Source organism: Macrotis lagotis, chromosome 1, assembly GCF_037893015.1.
Source record: "Macrotis lagotis isolate mMagLag1 chromosome 1, bilby.v1.9.chrom.fasta, whole genome shotgun sequence".
Classification (NCBI taxonomy): Eukaryota; Metazoa; Chordata; class Mammalia; order Peramelemorphia; family Peramelidae; genus Macrotis; species Macrotis lagotis.
This window is the reverse complement of record NC_133658.1, coordinates 254,711,238-254,734,647: the sequence shown is the minus strand read 5'-3', so window position 1 is coordinate 254,734,647 and position 23,410 is coordinate 254,711,238. Positions and strand designations below refer to the sequence as shown.

Below are 23,410 nucleotides of genomic sequence, written 5' to 3'. Positions count from 1 at the left end.
CTTTTTCCCTTCCCTTCCCTTCCTTCTGTTAATTGTCTTTTTTCCTCCCCCTCCCTGTCTCTGAACCCCCTCACATTTTCCCCCTTTTAATACTTGAAAGGTAAAATGTTTTTTAAGTTAACTGTGTGTGTGTATGTAAGTTAACTTTAAGCCAAGTCTAATGAGAGAAATATTCAGGTGTTTCTCATCTCCTTCCTTCTTCCCCTCTATTACAATAGGTCTTTTGTACCTCTTAATGTAATGAGATTTACCCCATTCAATCCCCTCCCTCCTCCCTTTTCCTTCCTGTCCCCCTTTTTAAGGAGGAAGTGTTTTTGAATCATTCTGTATAAGTCATAGAAAATCCTGAGTATCCATCACTTCTGGCTAAGTATATTCTCTCTCTAGTAGAGTTACAATTCTTGAGAGTTATTAGAGTCTTTCTCCCAAGTAGACATATAGCCAGTTTCATCCCATTGGGTTGCAGTCTCATGGCTAAGTCATGAGTGTCCATCACTTCTGGCTAAGTATATTCTCTTTGATAGAGTTACAGTTCTCAAGAGTTATGAGAATTTTTTCCCATATTGCAATATTGCCTGTTTCATTTTATTGGATAGCAGTTTTTTCTTTACCCCCCCTTTTTTCTTTTTACTTTTTTACTTTTTTTAAACTTTTTTATGTGTCTCTTGAACCTCCTGTTTGATGTCCAAATTTTCTTATATATAGCTCTGGTTTTTTCATCAGGAATTGTTGGAATTCTTCTATCTTGTTAATGCCTGTCTTTTCCCCTGAAAGAGAAGGCTCAGTTTTTCTGGATAGTGGATTTTTGGCTGCATTCCAAGCTCCCTTCCTCTTCAGGATATTTTGTTCCAGGCCCTTTGATCCCTTAATGTTGATACAGCCAGGTCCTGTGTAATCCTTACTGTGGCTCCTTGGTATTCAAATTGTTTCTTTCTGGCTGCTTGCAGTATTTTTTCTTTTATCTGATAGTTCTGGAATTTGGTCACACCATTCTTGGTGTTTTCATTTTGGCATCTCTTTCTGGAGGGGATCGATGTTTTCTTTCAATAATTATTTTGCCCTCTGGTTCCATGATATCAGGGCAATTTTCCATCACTAATTCTTGTAATATTAAGTCCAGGCTGTTTTTCCTCTTCAGTGTTTTCAGGAAGGCCTATAATTTTCAGGTTGTCCCTCCTTGATCTGTTCTTGAGGTCAGTGGTTTTGCTGATGTGCTATTTTATCTTTTCTTCTATTTTTTTGATTCTTTGGTTTTGTTTAACAGACTCTTGCTGTCTCATGAAGTCTTTAGTTTCTACAGACTCCATTCTTTTTTTAAGAGAAGAATTTTCTTCATTTCCCTTTTGCAACTTTTTTCCAATTGGTCAATTCTATTTTTTTTTTTTTGGTTTTTGCAAGGCAGTGGGGTTAAGTGGCTTTCCCAAGGCCACATAGCTAGGTAATTATTAAGTGTTTGAGGCTGGATTTGAACTCAGGTACTCCTGACACCAGGGCCGGTGCTCTATCCACAGCGCCACCTAGCCGCTCCTCCACTGCGCCACCTAGCTGCCCCTGTTATGTTCTTTTTGTTTATAGTATTATATATATATATATATTGTATTCTTGGTTCTTTTTTACTTGCCCCTCATGAATTTATCCAAGTCTTTCCATTTTTATCTAAATTCTTCATATTTGTTATTTCTTAAGCTTGGTAGCTTTTATTTCAGATCTATTCTACGTGGGCATTTAGAAATAATTTTTATTCATTTTTCTTTTTTTTTACATACTCTCTAATTCTCAATTTAACTCTCCCCTTCTTTACCCCACATCTATCCCTTGTAATAAAAAAGAAGGAATAAAGACAGTTCAACAAACCAATCAAGACATCCTCAGTATTTGACTGTGTATATACCATATTCTATACCTATAGTTTCCCCTCCACCTTTGCATAAAGGGAGGGAAGTATATTTTCTCATCTCTTCTTGGTCATTGTTATTACGAAGTATTTTTTTCCTTCTTTCTATCTCTATCCTGTTGTAGTCATTGTATATACTGTTTTCCATATTTTGCTTATTTCATTGTGGATCAGTTCTTATGTTTTCTTATCCTTCATATTTGCTTAATTACAGTGCAGTAATATTTCATGACACTCATGTACCATAATTAATTTAACCATTCTACAATTGATTCAGTATAGATTATTAATTGCATGAAGAAATCTTGACTTCCCTTTTCTTCCTACCACCTAAAATAATTTTTCTCATTACCCTTTCCTCTCCTAATCAGTAAAAGATATCTGATAAGGGATGTCATAATTCTCTTCCCACCTCTACCCCTAATTTACTATTAGGACAATGGATTTCAATATGACAGAAAGATTACTGGATCTGGAGTCAGGAAACCTGTGTTTTAATCTTGATTCTATGACTTCCTACCAGTGTGATTTGACTAAATCCTTTTGTCTTCTTTGGTCCTTGGTTTCCTCTTCTATAGAATGAGATATTTGGATCAGATGATATCTAAGGCCCTTTTCAGTATTTGAAGTTCCATGAAACCTGGAAATTTAAATCTATATTATATTTCAGATTTCTAAGCTATATCTAGCATGCCTTAACAAAACAAAACCCTGCCATATTACTATCCCTTTACTCTTTCCCCTACCTCTACCATGTCCCTATGCTGAAAGTAGATGAAGATAGAATTAGTGTAATTTAGAATAATGTAGTTTTAGAATATTCTGGTGAATTGCAACAGAGCTGTTATTATTAATATTTAGAAAAAAAGATGTCATTCTTATTTGACAATCTACTTGTTATTTTAGCCATACTTGTCTCTTTAAATATTTTATTATAATTCAGGAGAATAATCCTGGACTTAGGTGACCCCAGGAAAAAAAATGACCCTAGTCAATATTTGTTTTTTTATTAGTACTTGGATTATCAAGTTCATGAAGTTGCTTTTTTTAATTGAATTTTATTTTATTTTTAGAACTGTATTTTCTTATTTTCACCTCTCCTGCATTCCCCCCAATGAGGTGGGGGTTTCTATGAATTATAGAATCAAGATTAAAACGCAGGTTTTCTGACTCCAGATCCAGTATTCTTTCTGTCATATTGCAATCTATTGCCTTACTAGTAAATTAGAGGTAGAGGTGGGAAGAGAATTATGACATCCCTTTTTTAATTTTTTTTTTTTTTTTGCAAGGCAACTGGGATTAAGTGGCTTGCCCAAGGCCACACAGCTAGGTAATTATTAAGTGTCTGAGACCAGATTTGTACCCAAGTACTCCTGACTCCAGGGCTGGTGTTTTATCTACTACGCCACCTAGCTGCCCCTATGACATCCCTTATCAGATGTCTTTTATTAATTCAGAAGGGAAAGGAGGATGAGAAAAGTTATTTTATGGGACAGGAAGAAAAGGGAAGTCAAGAAAAATTGAAAGACAAAATGCCAATTTCTACAATGTCAAAAAAAATTGGTATTATTGGTCTATCACCTCTCCATTAGATATTTCATCATGAAACCTCTGGAATTGTAGTTGGTTCTATTTTGTTGATCAAAACTTCTAAGTCTTTCAAAGTTGTTTTTCTTTACTTGATGCTATATTTTCCTAGTTCTGTTCACTTAATTGCATCAGTTCATTCAAGAATTCCGAGTCTTTTTTGACTCCATTGCCTTCGTAATTTTTTTATGGCACAATAGTGTTCATTCCTACTGTCTGGATTTTATGAATTTTAGAAACTCATTCTGCAAGATGAGATCAACCTTGAAACTTATTCCTTTTCAGTAACCCTTGCCTCATCACTCCTTTTCAGTTTCTTTTTGTATGTTGCCTTTACCAGTGGTGGGATTCAAATAAAGTAACAACCAGTTTGCTGAATTCAACATAAAATTAGATATTAGTTCTGCCAAACCAGTTCAAACTGGCATTAGGTTTTGAGTTCCTTGAGGGCCCAGACAGTCTTGTGTTTTTCTTTGTATCCCCCAGCTCTCCACACAGCCTGGTACATAGTAGTTAATAACTTTTTATTGTTTATTGACTCTAATGTCTCATCACATTTATCTACCATATTGCAATGGATAGAGTGTTGAACTTAAAGTCAGAAGATTGTTTTTCCTGAGTTCAGTTCTGGCTTCAGACACTTACTAGATGTGGGATACTGAACAAATCAATTAATCCTATTTGATCTAAGTTCTTCATTTGTAAAATGGGCTAGAAAAGGAAATGACAAACCACTCACTCCAGTATCTTTGAAAAGAAAACCCCAAATGGGGTCAGAATAGCTGGACATGATAGAAACATTTCCCAATTGATGGGCATCCCCTTAATTTTTTTTAAGGTTTTTTTTTTTTTTTTTTTTTTTTTTTTTAGTTTTTAGTTTTTACAAGGCAATGGGGTTAAGTGACTTGCCCAAGCTAGGTAATTATTAAGTCCTGACTCTAGGGCTGAGCCACCTAGCTGCCCAGGCATCCCCTTAATTACCAGTTCTTTACCAACATACAAAAAAGCTACTACAAATATTTTCTTTTAGAAGATGGGTCCTTTTCCTCTTTTTTAAAATCTATTTATAGTTTAGATTTTGTAGTGGTATTGATGCTTCAAGGAATATACATAGTTTACTAGCTTTTGGGGCATTTTTGAAATTTCTTTTAAGTATGGTTAGTCCAGATCACAGTTCTGTCAAGCTATGCATTAACGTACCTCTCTCCTCGTATTTCCTTTCCTTTTTTCTCAACTTGCCAATTTGATGGATTGTGAAGGTAAACTTCCACTTTGTTTTAATTTGCATTCCTCTAATTGTTAGTGATTTTGAATGTTTTTCTCACAGTTATTTATAATTTAGATTTTTTCCACTGAAAACTATCAGTTCATATCCTTTGATCATTTATCGATTACATTTTAATCAGATCCCTATATGTCTTAGAAATAAGACCATTATCAGAAAAACTTTCTACAAAGATTTCCTCCCCTTTACCTGCTTCTCTTATAATGTTAGGTGCATTGGTTTGTTTGCATAAAATCTTTTTAATTTTATATGATCATAATTTTCAATTTTATGTTTTGTGATCTTGTCTATCATTTGTTTGATCATGAACTTTTTCCTTATCCATTGATGTGTCACATAATTTATTCTTTGCTCCTCTAATTTGTTTGTAAGATCACTCTTTATGTCTAAATTATGTAACTGAAGAGCTTATTTTGACATATGATGTGAGGCGTTGTTCTAAACCTAGTTTTGCCATACTGCTTTTCAGTTTCTTTGACATTGTGAAGAAAAAATGAGTTCTTAACTCAATAGGTAGGATTTTAGGACTTATCAAACATGAGGCTACTAATGCTTATTTGCTTCTCTGTCTGTACAAAATCTGTCCTTTGATCAACCACTTTATTTCTTAACAATAACCAAAATTTTTTTTATTTTTTGAATTTTACAATTTCCTCCCCAATCTGCTTTATCCAGATCTTACTGAAAAGGTCTCTAATTTATCCACATTACAAGATAATTCTGACTTCTCACTTTGAGAAAATTTCTGCTTGTCCTATTAAGGAAAGATTGTTTTATTCTGTCAACCATCTGGAACTGGCCTTTAGCGTATGGGTGACTAGAACAAAACAAAGTAGACTAGAGACAGAAGAGTTAGTACTTGAACAGAAGTTTAATTTCAAAGTGAAGGACACCTATTTTGGAGTCTGGCTCCTGTAGGTGAGACCCATGGCAGTGTGGGTAAGTACTTGAACTTACAACTCACATTCAGTGAACTATTAATCCTGACAATGAGGGGTAATAGCAACAGTGTCACAAGTTTGATTCATAGCAAGATTTAATGACCAGAAACAATTTTGGGATTGTGTTGTGGCTGAGATCATTCAGAGGGTGAGTGCAAAGAATTGTTATACCAAGCTTAGAGTGCAGTCAGTTTTCTGGGCCATAGCTCTGGAAGGCAGGGTGTCTTCTAGTTATTGGATTTTTTTTAAACACAAATGAGTGATAAAAGTTTTTCTGCATTGATGCAACTATATGATTTTTTGCTGTCATTGCTATTAATTTGGCCAGTTATGTCTATTGTTTTATTATGTCTATAGTTTCATTGTTATTGAACAGGCCCTAAATTCTTGGTATATATCCAGCTTAGAGATAATAAGTAATGTGATATATTGTTGTAGTATCTTTGACAATATTTCATTTAAAATTTTGTCATCAGTATTCATTAGGGATACTGGTCTATAGTTATTTTTTCTCTCTTGCTAATTTGAATTTTCCTGGTCTAAGTATCAAGACAATAATTAAATCATAGAAGAAATTTGACAGGATCCCTTCTTTTCCTATTTTTTTTTACAATCAATTATGTAGCATCGTAATTAATTATTTAAATGTTTGATAGAATTAATTTGTAAATCCTTCAGGTTCTGAGTTTTTTCCCTTTTGCATTAATTTATGGTTTATTCAATTTTTTTTCTTAAGATTACTCTGGGACAATTTAAATTTTCATAAATATTCATCCATTTAATTGAGATTGTTAGTTTTATTGGCAAATAATTGGGAAATTTTTTTTCTTATTTCTTTTTTCTTTAGTTGCTTCTGTAGTTTAAAATTTTTTGATGTCAGCAAATTGATTTCCTTTTTAAAAACTAAGTTATTTAATGGTTTATCTGCTTTGATTTTTTTTTAAGCTCCTGATTTTGTTTATTAATTCAGTGGCTATTTTGCTTATCTCTTCTTTGAGTTTCAGGATTTTATTTTTTAGTGCTTAATTGGGGTTTTTAATATGTGAATTTTCTAGGTTTTTTTTAATTGAATGCCCAGTCATTTACATTATTTGCTTTTATTAATGAAAGTGTTGAGATATATATTTTCCCATTCCTAGAAAGTTTTGATATATTGTTTCATATTTGTTATTATCTTTAGAGAAATAATTGAGTGTTTCTGTGAAATTGTTTTTTAACCCAGAAAAAGTTTTGTGAGGTACAAAGCACAAATATTATTATCCATTCTACAGATAACGAAATTGAGGTTGTTTAGAGGTATAAAACTATTAAGTGGGACTGCATTTGAACTCTTAAGTCCATGGTTGATGTTGTACTGGAAAGAGGACAATATTTGGATTCAGAGGACCTAGCTTCTCGTCCTGATTTTGTTACAGACCCTGCAATTTTGGGCAAGTCATTTAACTAAACTAGATTAATGGGATTGGACTAGGTTGTCTTTAAGGATACTTCAAGTTCTAAATGTATCCTATGAACTTTATTTTTATTTTATTCTTTCAAATATGTTTCATTGATGACTTTTATTTTTATATCACCCACAATCCCTTTGTGGAATTGAGCTGGCTCATGTTACAATGAACATATATATAGGAAAAGCAACAGATATAATGTCAGAAGATAAATGCAATATTTTGCCTTTGTAGTTCCTGGTTCTTTGCTTAGAAAAAAAGTATCTATTTTCCAAACAATTTTTTTTGTTCCACCAAGTTTCTGTTTCTGTTAGTGATTTTTTAAATTTATATTGCATATTCATGGTGTATATATATATATATATATACATACATACATATATATGTATATATGTGTATGTATATAAAATATATGTATATTACACATATATATTTATTTTTTGAAGTTTGTTTGCTTTATTCTGTATCAGTTTATACCGGTTTTTTCATGTTTCTCTAAATCCTCACATTTATCATTTTTCACAGTATGGTAAACTATTACATTCATGTGCCCCAATTTTTTCCAGCCATTTTCCAAATTTATGGATCCCCCATATTATATTAACAATATTTTCATTTTTACATCACATTTATTTTCAACTTTTTATCTCTTCCTCCCCTACCCAGAAAACCACCCTTCAGTACAAGGATTGAAAAGAGAGAGAAAAGTGCCAGTGTAGCAAAACTAAACAACCAACAGTTTGCCTCTGACTTGATATGAAATATCCCACACACCTTGAGTCCTTCACTTTTCTTTTTTCTTTTTTTCCAATTGCATGGAAAAATAGTTTGCAGCATTCAGTTTTGTTAAGATTTTGATTTCTACATTTTTTCTTCCTCCCTCCTTTCTCTCCTCCCTCCCCAAGATAGAAAATAATCTGTTATTTGTTACATATGAACAGTCATGTTAATCATATTTCCATAATAGTCACATTATGAAAGAAGAATCTGAACAAAAGGGGGAAAAAACCTTGAGTCATTTAAAAAAGTAAAAATTGTGTATGGCATTTTCCTTCACAAATCTTTTGGAGTTTATCTTTGTTCACCATATTGCTGAGAAGAGTTAAGTCTATCATAGCTGATCATCACACAATATTGCTGTTAATATGTACTGGGTTCTTCTGGTTCTCCATTCAGTATCAGTTCACGTAAGCTTTTCCAGGTTTTTCTGAAATCTGCCTACTCATGATTTCTTATAGAACAATAATATTACATCACATTCTATAGTACAACTTATTTAACCATTCTCCATTTGATAGTCATCCCCTCAATTTCCAGTTCTTGGATACCATATAAAGAGCTGTTACAAATATTTTTGTATATGTGGATCCTGATTCTATTTTAAACAATAATTCTTATAGCTCATGTGCATTTCCTTTGCTCCACAAAATTCCTCCACCAGAGAGGAAACTGTGAAGGAAGAAAGTCAGAAAATGCAGACTTTAGACAAAAGAGAGAGAAGGGAATTGAATTGCCATTGCCTAATAAACAAAATGGAATTCAAGATGGAACACAGGATAAATGTTTTTGGAAATTAACATTATTTTTTGCTCAACTATATATATAGTTTATATATATATAAGACAAAAGCATATATATATAAAAGACAAAAGCCTGTGAGTAAAGAAACAACTATCAGTCTATATCCTGGGGACCAGTGGCTTTCTACATAGAGTATTATCCAGAGCCTTAGCTTTGGACAACAGGATATTAATACATTAAGATCAATATTATCCATTTCTCAAGATAAACACTGGAGGGTGTGGCCGCAGCTGCTGTTTGCATAATGTTGAGTCTGGTGTTTATCAAAGCAGTAACCAGGGAGTAGTCTCTGAAGGGAGACTCAAGGAGAGTTGCTTTTTCTTTTTGAGGAATCCTGCAACTTTAGCCCCAGTAGTACTTTTACCTCATCTAAGAATTTGACCTTATGAATTAGTAAGGTAAAGACTTTTATATATTTATTTAAAGATGATTTTCTGCAATCACATGGTTAATAAGTATCTGAAGAAAGACTTGAATCTAGGCCTTTTGTGATTCAGTCTTCACATGTTTAATTTAGCCTTAATTTCCATATTTGTAGAATTGGGTCAATCTATTTCACAGGATTTTGAGGAACCTCTATAAACATTTAGGTTTTTGTTTGTTTTTTTGCAAGGCAATGGGGTTAAGTGGCTTGCCCAAGGCCACACGGCTAGGTAATTATTAAGTGTCTGAGGTTGGATTTGAACTCAGGTACTCCTGACTCCAGGGCTGGTGCTCTGTCCACTGCGCACCTAGCCACCCCTTCTATAAACATTTAGATTTGTTTTTTTTTAACTGAGAAATTAGGTAAATTGATTCATCTCCAGAAATAAAATGACCTTTATTGCAGTAACATTAGAAGCAGAAGGATTTTTATTTTTAAGCATGAGCATTATATTTCATCCCTGAAATTATAGACATTCCCATCGGAGAAGGGTAGATCTTTAGGAACTCAAATAAACACCTCATTTCTTGTGTAGACCTTAAATTAGAGAAAGTAGGTCAGCTTTAAATGGAGACATTTTCTTTTGACTTCATCTAGGCTGGCAAATAGCAATTAATCAAGCTGTACTTATTAACTCAGTTCCTGATCTATAAAATAGGGATCTGCCTCACAGGGTTGTTGTGAAGATCAAGTGAGATAATATAAAATGCTTTGGAAACCTTAAGGTATCATATAAATACTATATTATTATTATTATTATTATTGTTATTATTTCCTGTAAGGGAGATTCAATTTAATGAACTTTTTTTTTAAAGCATCTACTTGTTAGGTCTTAAGCATTAGGTACGGTAGTTCTTTGCGTATAGCTGCTTTTTCATTTGGGTTCCTAGTGCTGCTTTCTTTCATTCCGGAAATCTAATAATAATGCCAGATTCCCAGGTGTTTCCTTGCCATGTGTGTGACTGACCTTATGGGCCACATGGCTCACTGTGTTGGTGGTAACATGCTGGGTTCTCAGGATATTGAGGGGGTAGGGTGGATTGTTGAACTTTCAGGTCAGGTTAGCCGATCTCCAAGGTGTTTGCCTTTGGGAAGTGTCTTCTCTGACTTAATCCAAGGTGGGGACAGGGAAGAGAGAGAGTCAGTAATTCCTCATACCTTGGGAAGGAAGGAGGGGAAGTACTTTCTTGTTAATATGCATACAGAAAATTTAGGAACCTTTTTTATTTAACATTTCAGTACAGTGGTACAGTGGAAAGACTATTGACTGAAGCTGAAGGACATGGGTTCAAATCCCTGTTCTGATACTTTATACCTTTGTGATATTGGGAGAATCGTTTAGTCTCATCAGTGTATGTACTAACTCCATTGATGCAGATTACAACCCCCTTAGTCTTCATGCATTGCTCAGGCTACAGTAATTCATAACCTGGATTCCAACTTTTGATAATGAACCTGTCTGCCTAGCCTGGTTGATCTTCTAAAGACAAATTAATACCAGAAGCCTTTCTGGCATTCTAGGACCTGTGGTATAGCCTTTGAGAATGCACTGTCACCTGTTATTTTTTTAATTTCAAGTTTAATTTTTTAATTAAAGTATTTTCTTTCTAATGTCTCCTTATTGGAAAAGGAAAAAGAAAAAAACAAAAAGCAAACTCTTGTAACAAATATATATAGTTGAGCAAAAAATAATGTTAATTTCCAAAAACATTTATCCTGTGTTCCATCTTGAATCTTATGCCTCTCTGTCAGGTGGGTTAAATAGATCACCATTAGCCCTCTGGACTCTTGATTGATCTTTGCATTGGCAAGAGATCTTAAGTTTTTTGGAATTTTTTACAGTGTGGTTATAGAAATTTGTTCTGATTCTATTCACTTTACTTTGGATCAGTTTATATGAGCCTTCTCAGGTTTCTCAAAACTCATATATTTCATCATTCCTTATGGTACAGTAATATTTTCTTCCCTTCACATACCATAATTTATTTAGCCATTCCTCAACTGATAGGTACTCAGATTCTAGACCTTTGCCTTCACCAAAAGAACTGCTCTCAGTATTTGCATATATTTGGCTCCTTCACAGTACTACTTTGTCTTGTCACAATATGGAATTGGAGGAAGACTTTGGAGTCTTCTGTGGCAACTTGACCTTTAATCCCAAAGCCTTTTAGTGCCACAGGGAGGGAATAGTTATAATGATATATAATGAGTCATTTTAGTACTTTCAGCACCAGGACTTCTGTGGCCTCTATATAAGTGCCAAGCTATGTGCCAAACACTTTCCAATTATTATCTCATTTGTTTATCACAGCAGTCCTGGGAAGTAACTGTTATTGTCAACTTAATTTGAGGTGATGTAACTTGCCCACACAGCTAGTAAGTATCTGAGTTCAGATTTGAACTCGGGTCTTCCTGACTTCGGTCCTGTGCTATGTCCACTGTACCACCCAGCTGATGCTGGTTTCTTATTTGTAATGTATTGCAACCTTCACGCCTGGCCACATGTTTTGCCATTATCATTTTCAATAATACTCAGTAGGCAACAGGGCACTTTACTTTTTTTAAGTGTATAGAATACAGAAGCCTACAACTTTACCCATTCCATGGAAGCTAGACTCTTCTCAGCCCCCCCCCCCCCACCTCAAGCTGGTCAGTTATTTATTGGAAGGGTAGAGGAAAGAGAAATTAGTCCTTGTGGACCAATCTTCCTTATGGTGTCCAGGACATTGCTGAACTTCTCTCTTTTTTCCTCTTAACCCAGATGTGAATTCCACTTTCTTCTTTGAAGAAATACATTTTTATTAATATCATTTGTTTTTGTATTGTCTTAATTTCCTCCTGTATCCCTCCACCTCCTCCTTCCCAGAGAACATTCCATATAACAAAGAATAATTTTTTTTTTTTTTTAGATTTTTGCAAGGCAAATGGGGTTAGGTGGCTTGCCCAAGGCCACACAGCTAGGTAATTATTAAGTGTCTGAGACCAGATTTGAATCCAGGTACTCCTGACTCCAAGGCCAGTGCTTTATCCACTACGCCACCTAGCCGCCCAACAAAGAATATTTTTAAGGAAAAAAAGTGGAAGAAGAAAAAAAAATCAACAAACCCAAGTCAATATATCTAAAAAATCTGAAAATACTCACAGTGTTTCATATCCATAGACACTAGGACAGATGAATAGAGCCTCAAGTCTAGAGTTAAGAAGAACTGAGTTCAATTGCTTCCTAGATATATGACTCTGGGCAAGTCATTTTACCTCCATTTAACTGAGTGTTGTTTAGTCATTTCAGACATTCTGACTCTTTGTGACTCCTTTTAGATTTTTTCTTGGCAAAGATACTGGAATGGTTTGCTATTTTCTTCTCCAGTTCATTTTACAGATGAGGAAACAGGCAAACTAGTGTGATTTACCCAAGGCTAATAAGTGTCTGGGGTCACATTTGAACTCATGCCTTCCTTATTCCAAGTCTGGCACTTTATCTATAGTGTCACTTAGTTGCTCTTGCCGTAGTTTACTAAACTCTAAAAATGGAGGTAATATTCGCACTTACCCCCAAGGGTATTGCGAGAATCAAATGAGATATAAATAAATATAAATATAAAAACTAAATGAGATATAAATAAATATGAATAAGTAGAAAGTAGAAAGCATAGATCCTGAAATCCTGGCATATAATAAATGTTATATAAATGTCATCATTATCATCATCATCCAAATCATTTAACCTCTTAGAGGAATGTGTATGTGTGTGTGTGTGGGGGAAGGACATTTTTTCATATCTCTTTTTGAAACCATTCTCATTCTTTACAATTTTGCAATTTTTTTTTATTGTTTTGTGATGGTTCTTTCCATTTACATTGTTGATATTGTTTTTTGGTTCTACTTATTTCACTCTTATTTGTGCAGATCTTTCCATGCATCTCTGTATTCATTATATTCAGTGTTTTTTTTTTCTTTTTGGTTTTTGCAAGTCAAGACTTGTCCAAAGTCACCTAGCTAGTTATTGTCAAGTGTCTGAGACTGGATTTGACCTCTGGTCCTCCTGATTTCAAGGCCAGTGCTCTATCCACTGCACAACCAAGTTACCCCCTTAGATTCATTGTTTCTTTCAGTGTAGTAATCTTCTTTTTGGTCATGCATCATACATGCACATGTAAGCAATTTAACCAATCTGAACATCTACTTGTTTACTAACACATGCATCACAAATACTGCTATAATTATTTTGATGGCTGTGAAGCCTTTCTTTTATCAATGACCTTATTGGGGAATGTGTCCAGTAATCACACTCCATGAAAAAAATTAATTTCAGAATCTGATTATCCTTGGTGACCTTTACAATTTCATGATGTTAAAGATGGGTCCATATCCTTTTAGTTCAGGTTTAATGTAAGGGTGAAATGAGGCATTTGCAACTCATTAAACAGTTAACAAAATGAGGTTTACTTTGCACACAGGTATGAGTTTACTTTACCAGCAAAGATATGCAATAAAGATACAGTTGTGCTTAGTTTCCCTGGACTTGCCTCATTTTGTTTCCTGATGAAAATACATCTGGACAGGGTTATGGTAACTTGTGTGGTCTTCAGTCATACAAGTTGGAGGGGTGTTGTGGGTGGGACTTTTATGCTTAGTGATCAGGAAGCTCCATCAAGGGGAGGAAGTAGGGGGCCTGTAAAGTCCCAGGTACACCTTTGTTGTAACTTAGGAAAAACTTATTCCTGGTTTTTCTTCTTTTTTCTTCTTTTTTTTTCTGTTTTTTTTTCTTTTTCTTCTTTTTCTTCTGTTTTTTTTTTTAAGGGAAAAGGGGGAATCCTGATAGCCTACTTCTTATGGAGGTGAAACCATATACCTCACACAAACTTGATGTGCTTAATTCAAGAGCCTACATTAGTGGCCGTGTTGCATCTTTATTGTGGTCTTTGTCACTTTTGTGTCCCTTGTTGAGGGATCATACCAGTAATGGTGAATTGGATGGCCATGATGCTCCTATTGCACCAATAGCAGCAACAACAGAAGGGATGAAGGAGTACTGGGTTCTGGAATTGTAGCCTCTGGTTTTGAGTTTTCCTAAAGTGAGACCCTTAAAATTAGGTCTTGCTTGAGACAGTATGACTGACTTAGGGAAAAACGGGAGTTTCAATCACTTCTATGAAGGTAATTGTATTTTTTCTCCAGGTGTTGTGATTGTCTGAGGTGTTGTGGCCGAGGAGATCCCCGGCCAAGAACAGTCTGGCTTGGTCACCCGGAAAAAAGGGATCAGAGATATCCTCGAAATGTGATCAATAATCAGAAGTACAGCCTGTTTACCTTTCTTCCAGGGGTATGTATGGAAGCTAGTCCCATCTTCCTTATTTCTCTCTTTTCCTTTATCTCTCACTTGAGGCATGGGATCTATTTAGAGAAGGCTGAAGCCATCTGATGGGGGAATGACATTCAGACCTTATTCAGGCCTCAGCATTTTTCATTGCAGAGTTGACCACCTACTTTAAATCATTCCTTGGCTAGGACCCATAGAATGATGGCATCTGCAAGGCTGAATGGCTGCACATTTTTAAAAGAATTGAATTTTAGTCTTATTGCCTTTCATGTCATGCTTGTGACTTGAAGTGACCCATTGGAGCCTGTTTCAGGTATTTAATCAACACATAACCCTTTCCTATTCCCCTCCCTCATCAGTATTTTTTTTTGCCATCTTTTCCCCTAAACCCTCAACCCCACTAATATAGAATTTCTTTTATTTTCATTACAGGTGCTGTTCAATCAGTTCAAATACTTTTTCAATCTTTATTTCTTACTTTTGGCCTGTTCTCAGTTTGTCTCTGAAATGAGACTTGGAGCACTTTATACTTACTGGGTTCCCCTGGTAAGTAAACTAGCATTGTTCTTTCAAGAACCCTTCAGTGTTATAAAACAAAGAATTCTTTCTTACTGTAATCCAGTCATGAATATGAGCCAGAAACCTTTAAAAAATTGCCCAGACCTGTTATTTCAATGGTATAGATAATCTTTAGTAAGGAAATTTCTTCTATCTTTTGCATCTTAAAAGTCTTGTAGTGTTGCATGGACATTAAGAGGTTAAGGAATTTTTTCAGGACCACATAGCCAATATGTATCAGAAGGAGAATTTTACTCTTGCTTGCCTCACTGTGGAAGCCTTTTCAGTGTAAGAAAGTTTGGGATGCAGGGGCATCTAGGTGGTGCAGTGGATATGGCTGCAGCCTTGGAGTCAGGAGGACCTGAGTTCAAATTTGATGTGTGACCTTGGGCAAGTCACTTAATCCCATTGCCTTGCAAAAAACAAAACCAAAAAAACACAAAACAAAGCAAAAAGATTTGGGATGTGTTAATGGAAGTTTATTTCACATGATTTACTATATGAAGAAGCTTTGGAACTGATCTTGCAAACTCCAATTTCTATTTCTAGGAGCCATTTTTTTTTTTTTGAAACTAATATGATCATTGGAACTGATGATAGTGTTGTTCTCACTGAAGTTTTGAAGGCTGTTAAGGAAGAGATTGAACAAACTTCTGAACTGCTTCTCTCCAGGACTTGACCTTGTGTTCATTTATTTACAGATAGCAATCGTCAACCTATAAGGTTGTCTCCTTTATAAACAAAAAGGTCCCAGATCCTTTTTGAAAAAGTTATCATTTTCAGTGAAGCTAGAATTGCCAAAGGGAATTTGTACCTGATGTGCTGTCCAAGCTAAAAACTTGTTCCTAAGGAATATAGATCATGGAATCATTATAGAATCATGGGATTTAAAACTGGAAGAGATAGTACCTATCATTTATATAGAGCTTTAAGGTTTGCAAAATGTTTTACATATATGCTATTCATTTGAGCCTCACAAAAACAACTTAGTGAAATAGAAGTTTTTATTAACCCCATGTTACAGATGAGGAAGTTGAGGCTGAGAGACATTAGGTGACTTGTCTGAGATAGAATTCAAACAGATTTTATAGACTTCAAGTCTAGTATTCAGTTCACTTTGCCAGCCAGCAGCCTAGAGATCTATTTATTCAATTTCTTCCTTTACAGCTGAGATTTATGGAACCAACTGAAAAACATACATAAGTTTAAGTAAATTGTACTTTTCTGGCCTGTTAAGTTGGGGGCAGGGATGTTTTGCCCTTCTCCTTAAGGAGACAGGAAACTTGAAGAGTAGACAAGAGTTTTCAACAGTGTTTTTCTTCTGCTGCTTGCTATCTTTCTGTTTTATTAGAGAAGAAAAAAATGCAAAAAAGGTGGAGGGAGTTAATAGATCTGGTTTATTTGAGGCTATTAAAGCCATATCTGTAATGATCTTAAACAGGCTAGATGAGGTAGATTGATTAATTATGAGTAGAAAAGCTGCTTTGTCAGGGAAACTAATCCGAAGCTCAGATACTATGTAACAGTTTTGAGAATGAAAGTGAAGCTCAGATACTATGTAACAGTTTTGAGAATGAAAGCATTCTAATATTTGTTTCAAAGTAAATTAAAAAAAATAATAAAGTTTGAGAATAGGACCAGGAGGTTATATTGTAATTGATAAAAGTGTAAGATTGGTGAAAAATATATGGAACTCAGATATGACCTTGTATGTAGTTATTTAATAATTGTTTATTGAATGAATTGTACCTGAAGAATTTTTTATTTTAAGGAAAGTTATTTAATACAAGTTATCATGAAGCATAATCTGATAGGACAGACTTATGTGTACCTGTCACAATATCATTAGTTTTTGTTTTTTTCCCTTTTAGGAAGCAAAAGGACAAATTATGCTTGATTTGTGTGATAGTGACAAAAACATCTGGTTTCAATTTGTACTATTTGTTGTGGCAGAATATCTCAGAGGAGAGAAAAATACCTTTGGAGCACCAGCCTTGCAAGTTTGAATTTAGGAAGTGAAGATATAAGTTGCAAAGTGCTTGGAACTAACTAACTTCAGTAGAGGACCAGGCTGATGAGAGATGGGAAAGTGTCTTGGCTTCCTTGCCCCTTTGTACTTGTTCTATTATATCTTGGACTGTTTCAGTATCCTAGAAACTAATAAAATGGGCAGGGAATAGAGCACCAGACCTAAAATCAGGAAGACTCATCTATCTGTGTTCAAATCTGGCCTCAGACTCTTACTAGCTGTGTGTTCTTGCGCAGGTCACTTAATCCTGTTGACCTCAGTTCCTCATCTGCAAAAGGAGCTGGAGAAGAGAATTATAAACCATTCCATTATCTTTGCCAAGAAAACCCCAAATAAACAACTGAAATTGACTTAACAATAAATAGGGTATGATGTCTCAAGAAGGGATATTTGTTCCTCTATGTGAACTTAGAATAAAATTTTTGTAAGGGCTTTTAAGGGAAAAAATATCCAATGGAGGTAACTTTTATCATTAACACAAATAGCATTTAACTAAAATAATGTATTGTGTTGCATGCAGGACTGCCCTCCAGATTGTTATAGGAAATATTTTTGTATAGGCCAAACTCTTGTTTTGTGGAGTTAGATGGCATAAGCAGGAGTAGGATATTGATTAAAAACTAGGTTTCCATCTATGTTTTTAATCCTACATGCCTGTTTCTTCCAGAAAGTCAGAGAAAATTTAGAAAAACAAGGTCTAGGCTTTCTAAAGATACCTTGCAATAAAACAGAAAAGGGGAAACCCCGAATAGTAAACTTTCTGACATTTTTTTCCACTAGTAGACTTTTCTGGTATCTCCAGTTCCAATTCCTTTCTGTGCAATCTCTAATCCCCCCATTCCTATGAAGTCAGTGATTATCCATTTCCTCTTACTTTTCTCTAGTCTTCCCCCTTTGGAATGGCATTTTCTATCATTATGCATTTAGAATATGAAACTGCTTCAGTGGTATGGCTTGTCTTAGGGAAGAAATGAATATTAGCTATTTTAAAAATTAAATTAATTTTTGTTACATTAAGTTCTGAACTGACTGCCTCCCTCTTTGTTCTAAATTTTCCAAACAATTTTTGTAATAATTTATTGAAGTAAAGTATCTAGAGACTTTTTTTATTATAACTTTCATAAAGGGCAACTTATTTACAGATTAGGTTAATTGTCAGTATTTATCTCCTTATTTAAAATGAATACATGTGATTTAACTCATCAGACTCTTAATTAAATATATGTTTTTGCTCCTTTGGTCTACAAACACTTAACTAGGAATTGGAGATTAAAGACAAATGAAATTCAATTCCTCCCCTTGAGGTGCTTTGTTTTCCTGGAGGGATATACCATATAAACAAATACATATAATTCAAGGAAAAATTGATGAGGGAGAGAGTGCTGATTATTGAGGAGTTCAAGGAAGACCTCATGGTAGAGGTGACTCCTGAGAAGGATTTTTAGAGGCAGGAATGAAGTAGGCAATGTGTTTTAGGAATGGAGGACAGTTTAAACTAATGAATTAGAAAGAGAGAGAATAGAAACCAATAAGTAGGTTGTTAAAGAAGTACAGGTAAAAGCATGTGAAGGGTCTGTATCATGATGATGACTATAGGTAGAGAGAAGAGATGGATGTGAGAAAATGGAGGTAGAATTGATCAGAGGTGACTCCCCAATTGTCAGTACCTCACCTCAAATTATTTTTTATTCATTTTATATATATTTCATATATGCCTATATATATATGTTTGTATTGTCTCCCCTAAGGGCAGGGGATGATTTCACTTTTGTCTTTGCTTTCCCATTATCCAGCACAAGTGTCCTGTCCATGGTGTGTGATTAACAAAGGCTTGTTAATTGATTGATGGGAAGCAAAAAGGAAGGCATTTCTATGACACAAGGGATAGAGTGATGATCCTGGAGTCAGGAAATTTTAGGTTCAAATCCTGCTTCAGACACTTACTAGTTAGCTGTGTGACCTTGGGCAAGTTACTTGACTTATGTCTGCCTCAGTTCTCTCAACTATAAAATGGGGGACCTTGATAGCATCTACCTTCCAGGTTATTTTGGGGATCAAATGAGATAATATTTGTAAAGTGCTTAGCAAAATGCCTGTTACATATTGTTCAGTCATGTCTATCTCTTCATGACCCCATTTGGGGTTTTCTTGGCAAAGATACTGGAATGGTGTGCCATTTTCTTCTTCAGTTCATTTTAAAGATGGGGAATAACCAGCAGAGGGAAAGCACTAGAATTAAGAGGGTTTGGGAAAGATTTCCAGAATGTGGTAGATAGGATTTTTTCCCTTCTTTCTTGTTGACCTCAAGGTCACCCCTTGGTTCAAGATCAAAAATCATGCTTTCCATAGTCAATTTTTTTTTCTCAGCTTAGTGGTTCTAGTTTCTTCTAGGAATCTGTTAACATAAATCTCACAGAACCAGGCCATTTATTTCCTGATATCCAACTTTTAGACCTTTTCTTATGGGTGTTAGCAAGACCCTTGTTCAGTTTAGTTTTTGTAAAATGGCTTGCTTCTTTTCCATCTCTCTCTCTCTCAGTTTTTTGTTTTAGGTTTTTGCAAGGCAAATGGGGTTAAGTGGCGTGCCCAAGGCCACACAACTAGGTAATTATTAAGTGTCTGAGACTGGATTTGAACCCAGGTACTCCTGACTCTGGGCCTGTGCTTTATCCACTGCGCCACCTAGCCACCCCTCAGTTTTCTTTTTTAAAACCTTTTTATATTATAATAATCTTGTTGTGAGAATAATTAAAAATCCCCTCCCCCAAAAGGGAAATATCAAGAATAATGAGAGAGGAAAACATGTATTTCAGTCTGTGTTCAGATTCCAATGGCTCTGTCTCTGGGATGAGTTGCCTTCGTTATCATAAGTCCACCAAAGAAGCTTCAATATTTTTCCCACAGTTGCTATTACTAAGCTGTATTTCCTTCCACTCTATTCTTTCCCACTCTCAGTTTTTGTATCTTTCTCTCCTTTCACCCTGTCCCTGATCATAAGGGGTTGTATTTGAGTACTCTCTCCCACAATCTTCCCCTCTTCTATCACCTGTTCCCTCCTTCTCTCCCGTTGCCCCTTATCCAATCCCTTTCATCTCATTTTTCTCTAGGGTAAGATAGATTTCTATGCCCTATTAAGTGTGTATGTTATTTCCTCTCTGAGCCATTTCTGATGAGAATGAAGACTCATTCATCCCCCCATTCCATTTCCATTATAAAAACTTCCTCTTGATTCCTATGTGAAATATCTTAGCCCATTCTTCCTCTCCTTTTCCTTCCTCCCAGTAATTTCCTTTATCACCCATTGACTCCATCTTTTTACTATATTATACCATCACATTCAGCTCCTTCCTTTGCCTTACCTATATAAGCTCTTTCTAACTGCTCTTATGAATGAGAAAGTTCATATGAATTATCAGCATCTTCTTTGCATGCAGGAATACAAACAGTTCAACATCATTAAGTTCCTCATAATTAGCCCTTTTCATCCACCTCCTTTATGGTTCCCAGAATCCTGTACTTGGAGATCAAACTTTCTGTTCAGCTCTGGTTGTTTCAGTAGAAAAGTTTAAAAGTCCCCTGTTTCATTGAAAGTCCATCTTTTCCCCTGAAAGAGGATGTTCAGTTTTGTTGGGTAGTTGATTCTTGGTTGTAAACCAAGATCTTTTTGCCTTCCTGAATATCATATTCCAAGTCCTATAAGCCCTCAGTGTAGATGCTGCCAGATCCTGTGTAATCCTGACCATAGAATCATGGTAGTTGAATTGCTTGTTTCTGGTAGCTTTTAGCATTTTCCTTTTTACTTGGGAGTTTTGGAGTTTGGCTATAATATTCCAGGAAGTTTTTCTTTTGGTATCTCTTTCAGGAGGTGATTGGTTAATTCTCTCAATTTCTTTTTTATCCTTTGCTTCTAGGATCTCAGGGCAACTTTGCTGTATTACTTCTTGAAAAATGAAGTCTAGGCTCTTTTCCTGATCATGAATTTCTGGTAACCAGTAATTTTTAAATTATCTCTCCTGGATCTTTTTTGAGATCAGTTATTTTTCCAATGAGATATTTCATATTTTCTTGTAATTTTTTTTTGTTAGGGTTTTATTTCTTCCTGATTTCTTGCAAAGTCATTGACTTCCTTTAGTTTCATTCTGCATTTGAAGGAGTTATTTTCTCAGAGAGCTTTTTTATCTCCTTTTCCAGGTTGCCAATTCTGCTTTTTAAGGCATTCTTCTCCTCATTTGCCTTTTCTGTTGCTTTTTCCGAAAGCCCAAACTGGTTTTTAACATACTATTTTCTTCAGTATTTTTTTGTATTGTTTTCACCAAGCTACTGATTTGATTTTCATGATTTATCTGCATCACTCTCATTTTTCTTCCCAATTTTTCCTCTAACTCCTTTCATTGCTTTTCAGAGTCTTTTTTGAGCTCATCCATAGCCTGAGTCCATTTTCTGTTTCTCTTGGAGGTTTTGGATATAGAAGCTTTAATTTTGTCATCATCTGAGTATGTATTTTGGTCCTCCATGGGACTAAAGTAATTTTCTATGGTCTGAGTCTTCTTTTTCTGTTGCTTGCTGATTTCCCCAGCCTATGACTGAATGACTGCACTTCCAAGGCTTTTGGGAGTTTTGGGACAACCCAGAGGGATCTTAAGTCCTCTAAGGTCTTATGAGAGCTTTAGTTCCTCCCCTCTGCCCTGGAGCTGTGAGGATAGTCCCTGCTCAGCTATGGTAGTGTGGAAGCCCAAACTGCAGCTTGGATCTGAGTGTGGGAAAACAACTGAGTCCTGCCCCAGGGAGAGCAGAGAGATTTCTGCAGTCCCCCCCGACTCCCCTTACCATCTATTGGCTGAGAGCTCTGGATGTGATGGGTGGCTCTGCCAACTCCTGCTGCAGGTTCTCACCATAGGACTGCTTTGAGGACGGACCTCCACTCCGCACTCACTCTGGTGTGGCAGAGTTCTCTCACTACCCCTTCTGGCTGTTCCCAATGATTAAACTGCTCCTTCTGCCATGGACCCAGGCTTCCAGCCTAGCTGTGCTGCTCTGTGACAGTGGCTGTGGCTGCACTACAGCTTTTTCCAATCCCTGGTCCTGATGGACCAGACCTGTCCCAGAGATCTTCTACTTTGTCTTGGACTGGGAAACTGTATCACTCAGTCTTTCTGTGGGTTCTGCCCCTCTAGATTTTGGCTAGAGTCATAATTTGATGGCTTTTTGAGTTTTGGAGGGGATGAGTTTCCAGGAATTCCTGCCTTCTTGCTTCCCCCCCTCCCCCCCAAGTTTTCTTTCTGGAGGTGAAGAATACTTTTCATCAAAGGTCTTTGGATCATTGTCATGATCAGAGTAGTTTAGTCTTTCACAGTTGATTATGGCTATGATTACAATATTGCTGTTATTGGGCACAGGGTTCTCTTGGTTCTGCTCACTATGTTTTGTGTCAGTTCATTTAGGCCTTCCCAGGCTTTACTGTAATTCTCCTGCTTATCATTTTTCATAGTACAATATATTTGATCACAATCAAATTTGATCACAATCATATACCACAATTTGTTTGAACATTGCCCAATTGATGACCATTGGGGGCAATATTCTTAAATCTACTTCTTTTGGGTATTTAATTTTCTTCCTTAATATCTATTACACAGAAGGTAAATTTTCCCTAAAATGATTCATACAAACAATACCTATTCTTCTCCCTTGAGTTTAACAATATAAGAAATCCGTCATCATTGGTCATCATAAACACACATTGAAATATCTGAGAAATTTGCATAAGTGACAGGCAGCTAGGTGACATAGTAAATAGAACTTTGGGCCTAGAGTCAGGAAGATCTGGTTTCAAGCTTTCTCAGACTCTAGTTGCGATCTCTTGGACAAATCTGTTTGTCTCAGTTTCCATATCTGTAAAATGAGCAGAGAAGGAAATGGCAAACCACCCCAGTATCTTTGCCAAGAAAAACCTCCAATGGGTTCACAAAAAAGTTGGACACATCTAAAATGATTGAACAGCAAGAGCAACATAGATAATGCTGTCTGCATTCAGTGAGATTTCAAGTCATAGACTCTAAGATTTTGATTTATACATAAAATTTCCTAGTGACATAAAATGTGTATGTGTGTATGATGTGTGTGTGTTTATGTGTAAATCACTGTCTGTTGCAGGCTTTGAGTTGTAGCATATGACTTATTCCAAAATAAATCCTTATGGGTCAAGGAGGGTAGAATTTTATAAGATTAAAAAAAAAGCACTTATGAGAAGTCATATTTGTAAAGTGTTCCTCATTGCCCCTTCTTCTTTCTAGACCTTCTCCTGATTCTTGGATTGTTGGTGGAGAATAAAGAACAGCCGAGT

The 23,410-nt window shown here is 35.6% G+C and overlaps 1 protein-coding gene across 1 annotated transcript in view; it reads left to right on the top strand.

Annotated features, from left to right (window-relative positions):
- The window catches only part of ATP9A (ATPase phospholipid transporting 9A (putative)), a 220,876-nt gene that overhangs the window by 23,856 nt on the left and 173,610 nt on the right, over nt 1-23,410 (top strand). The window contains exons 2-3 of the mRNA XM_074210265.1: nt 14,339-14,483; nt 14,913-15,026. Coding sequence (XP_074066366.1) covers nt 14,339-14,483; nt 14,913-15,026 — 259 coding nt within the window. The remainder of the gene's footprint in view (nt 1-14,338; nt 14,484-14,912; nt 15,027-23,410) is intronic.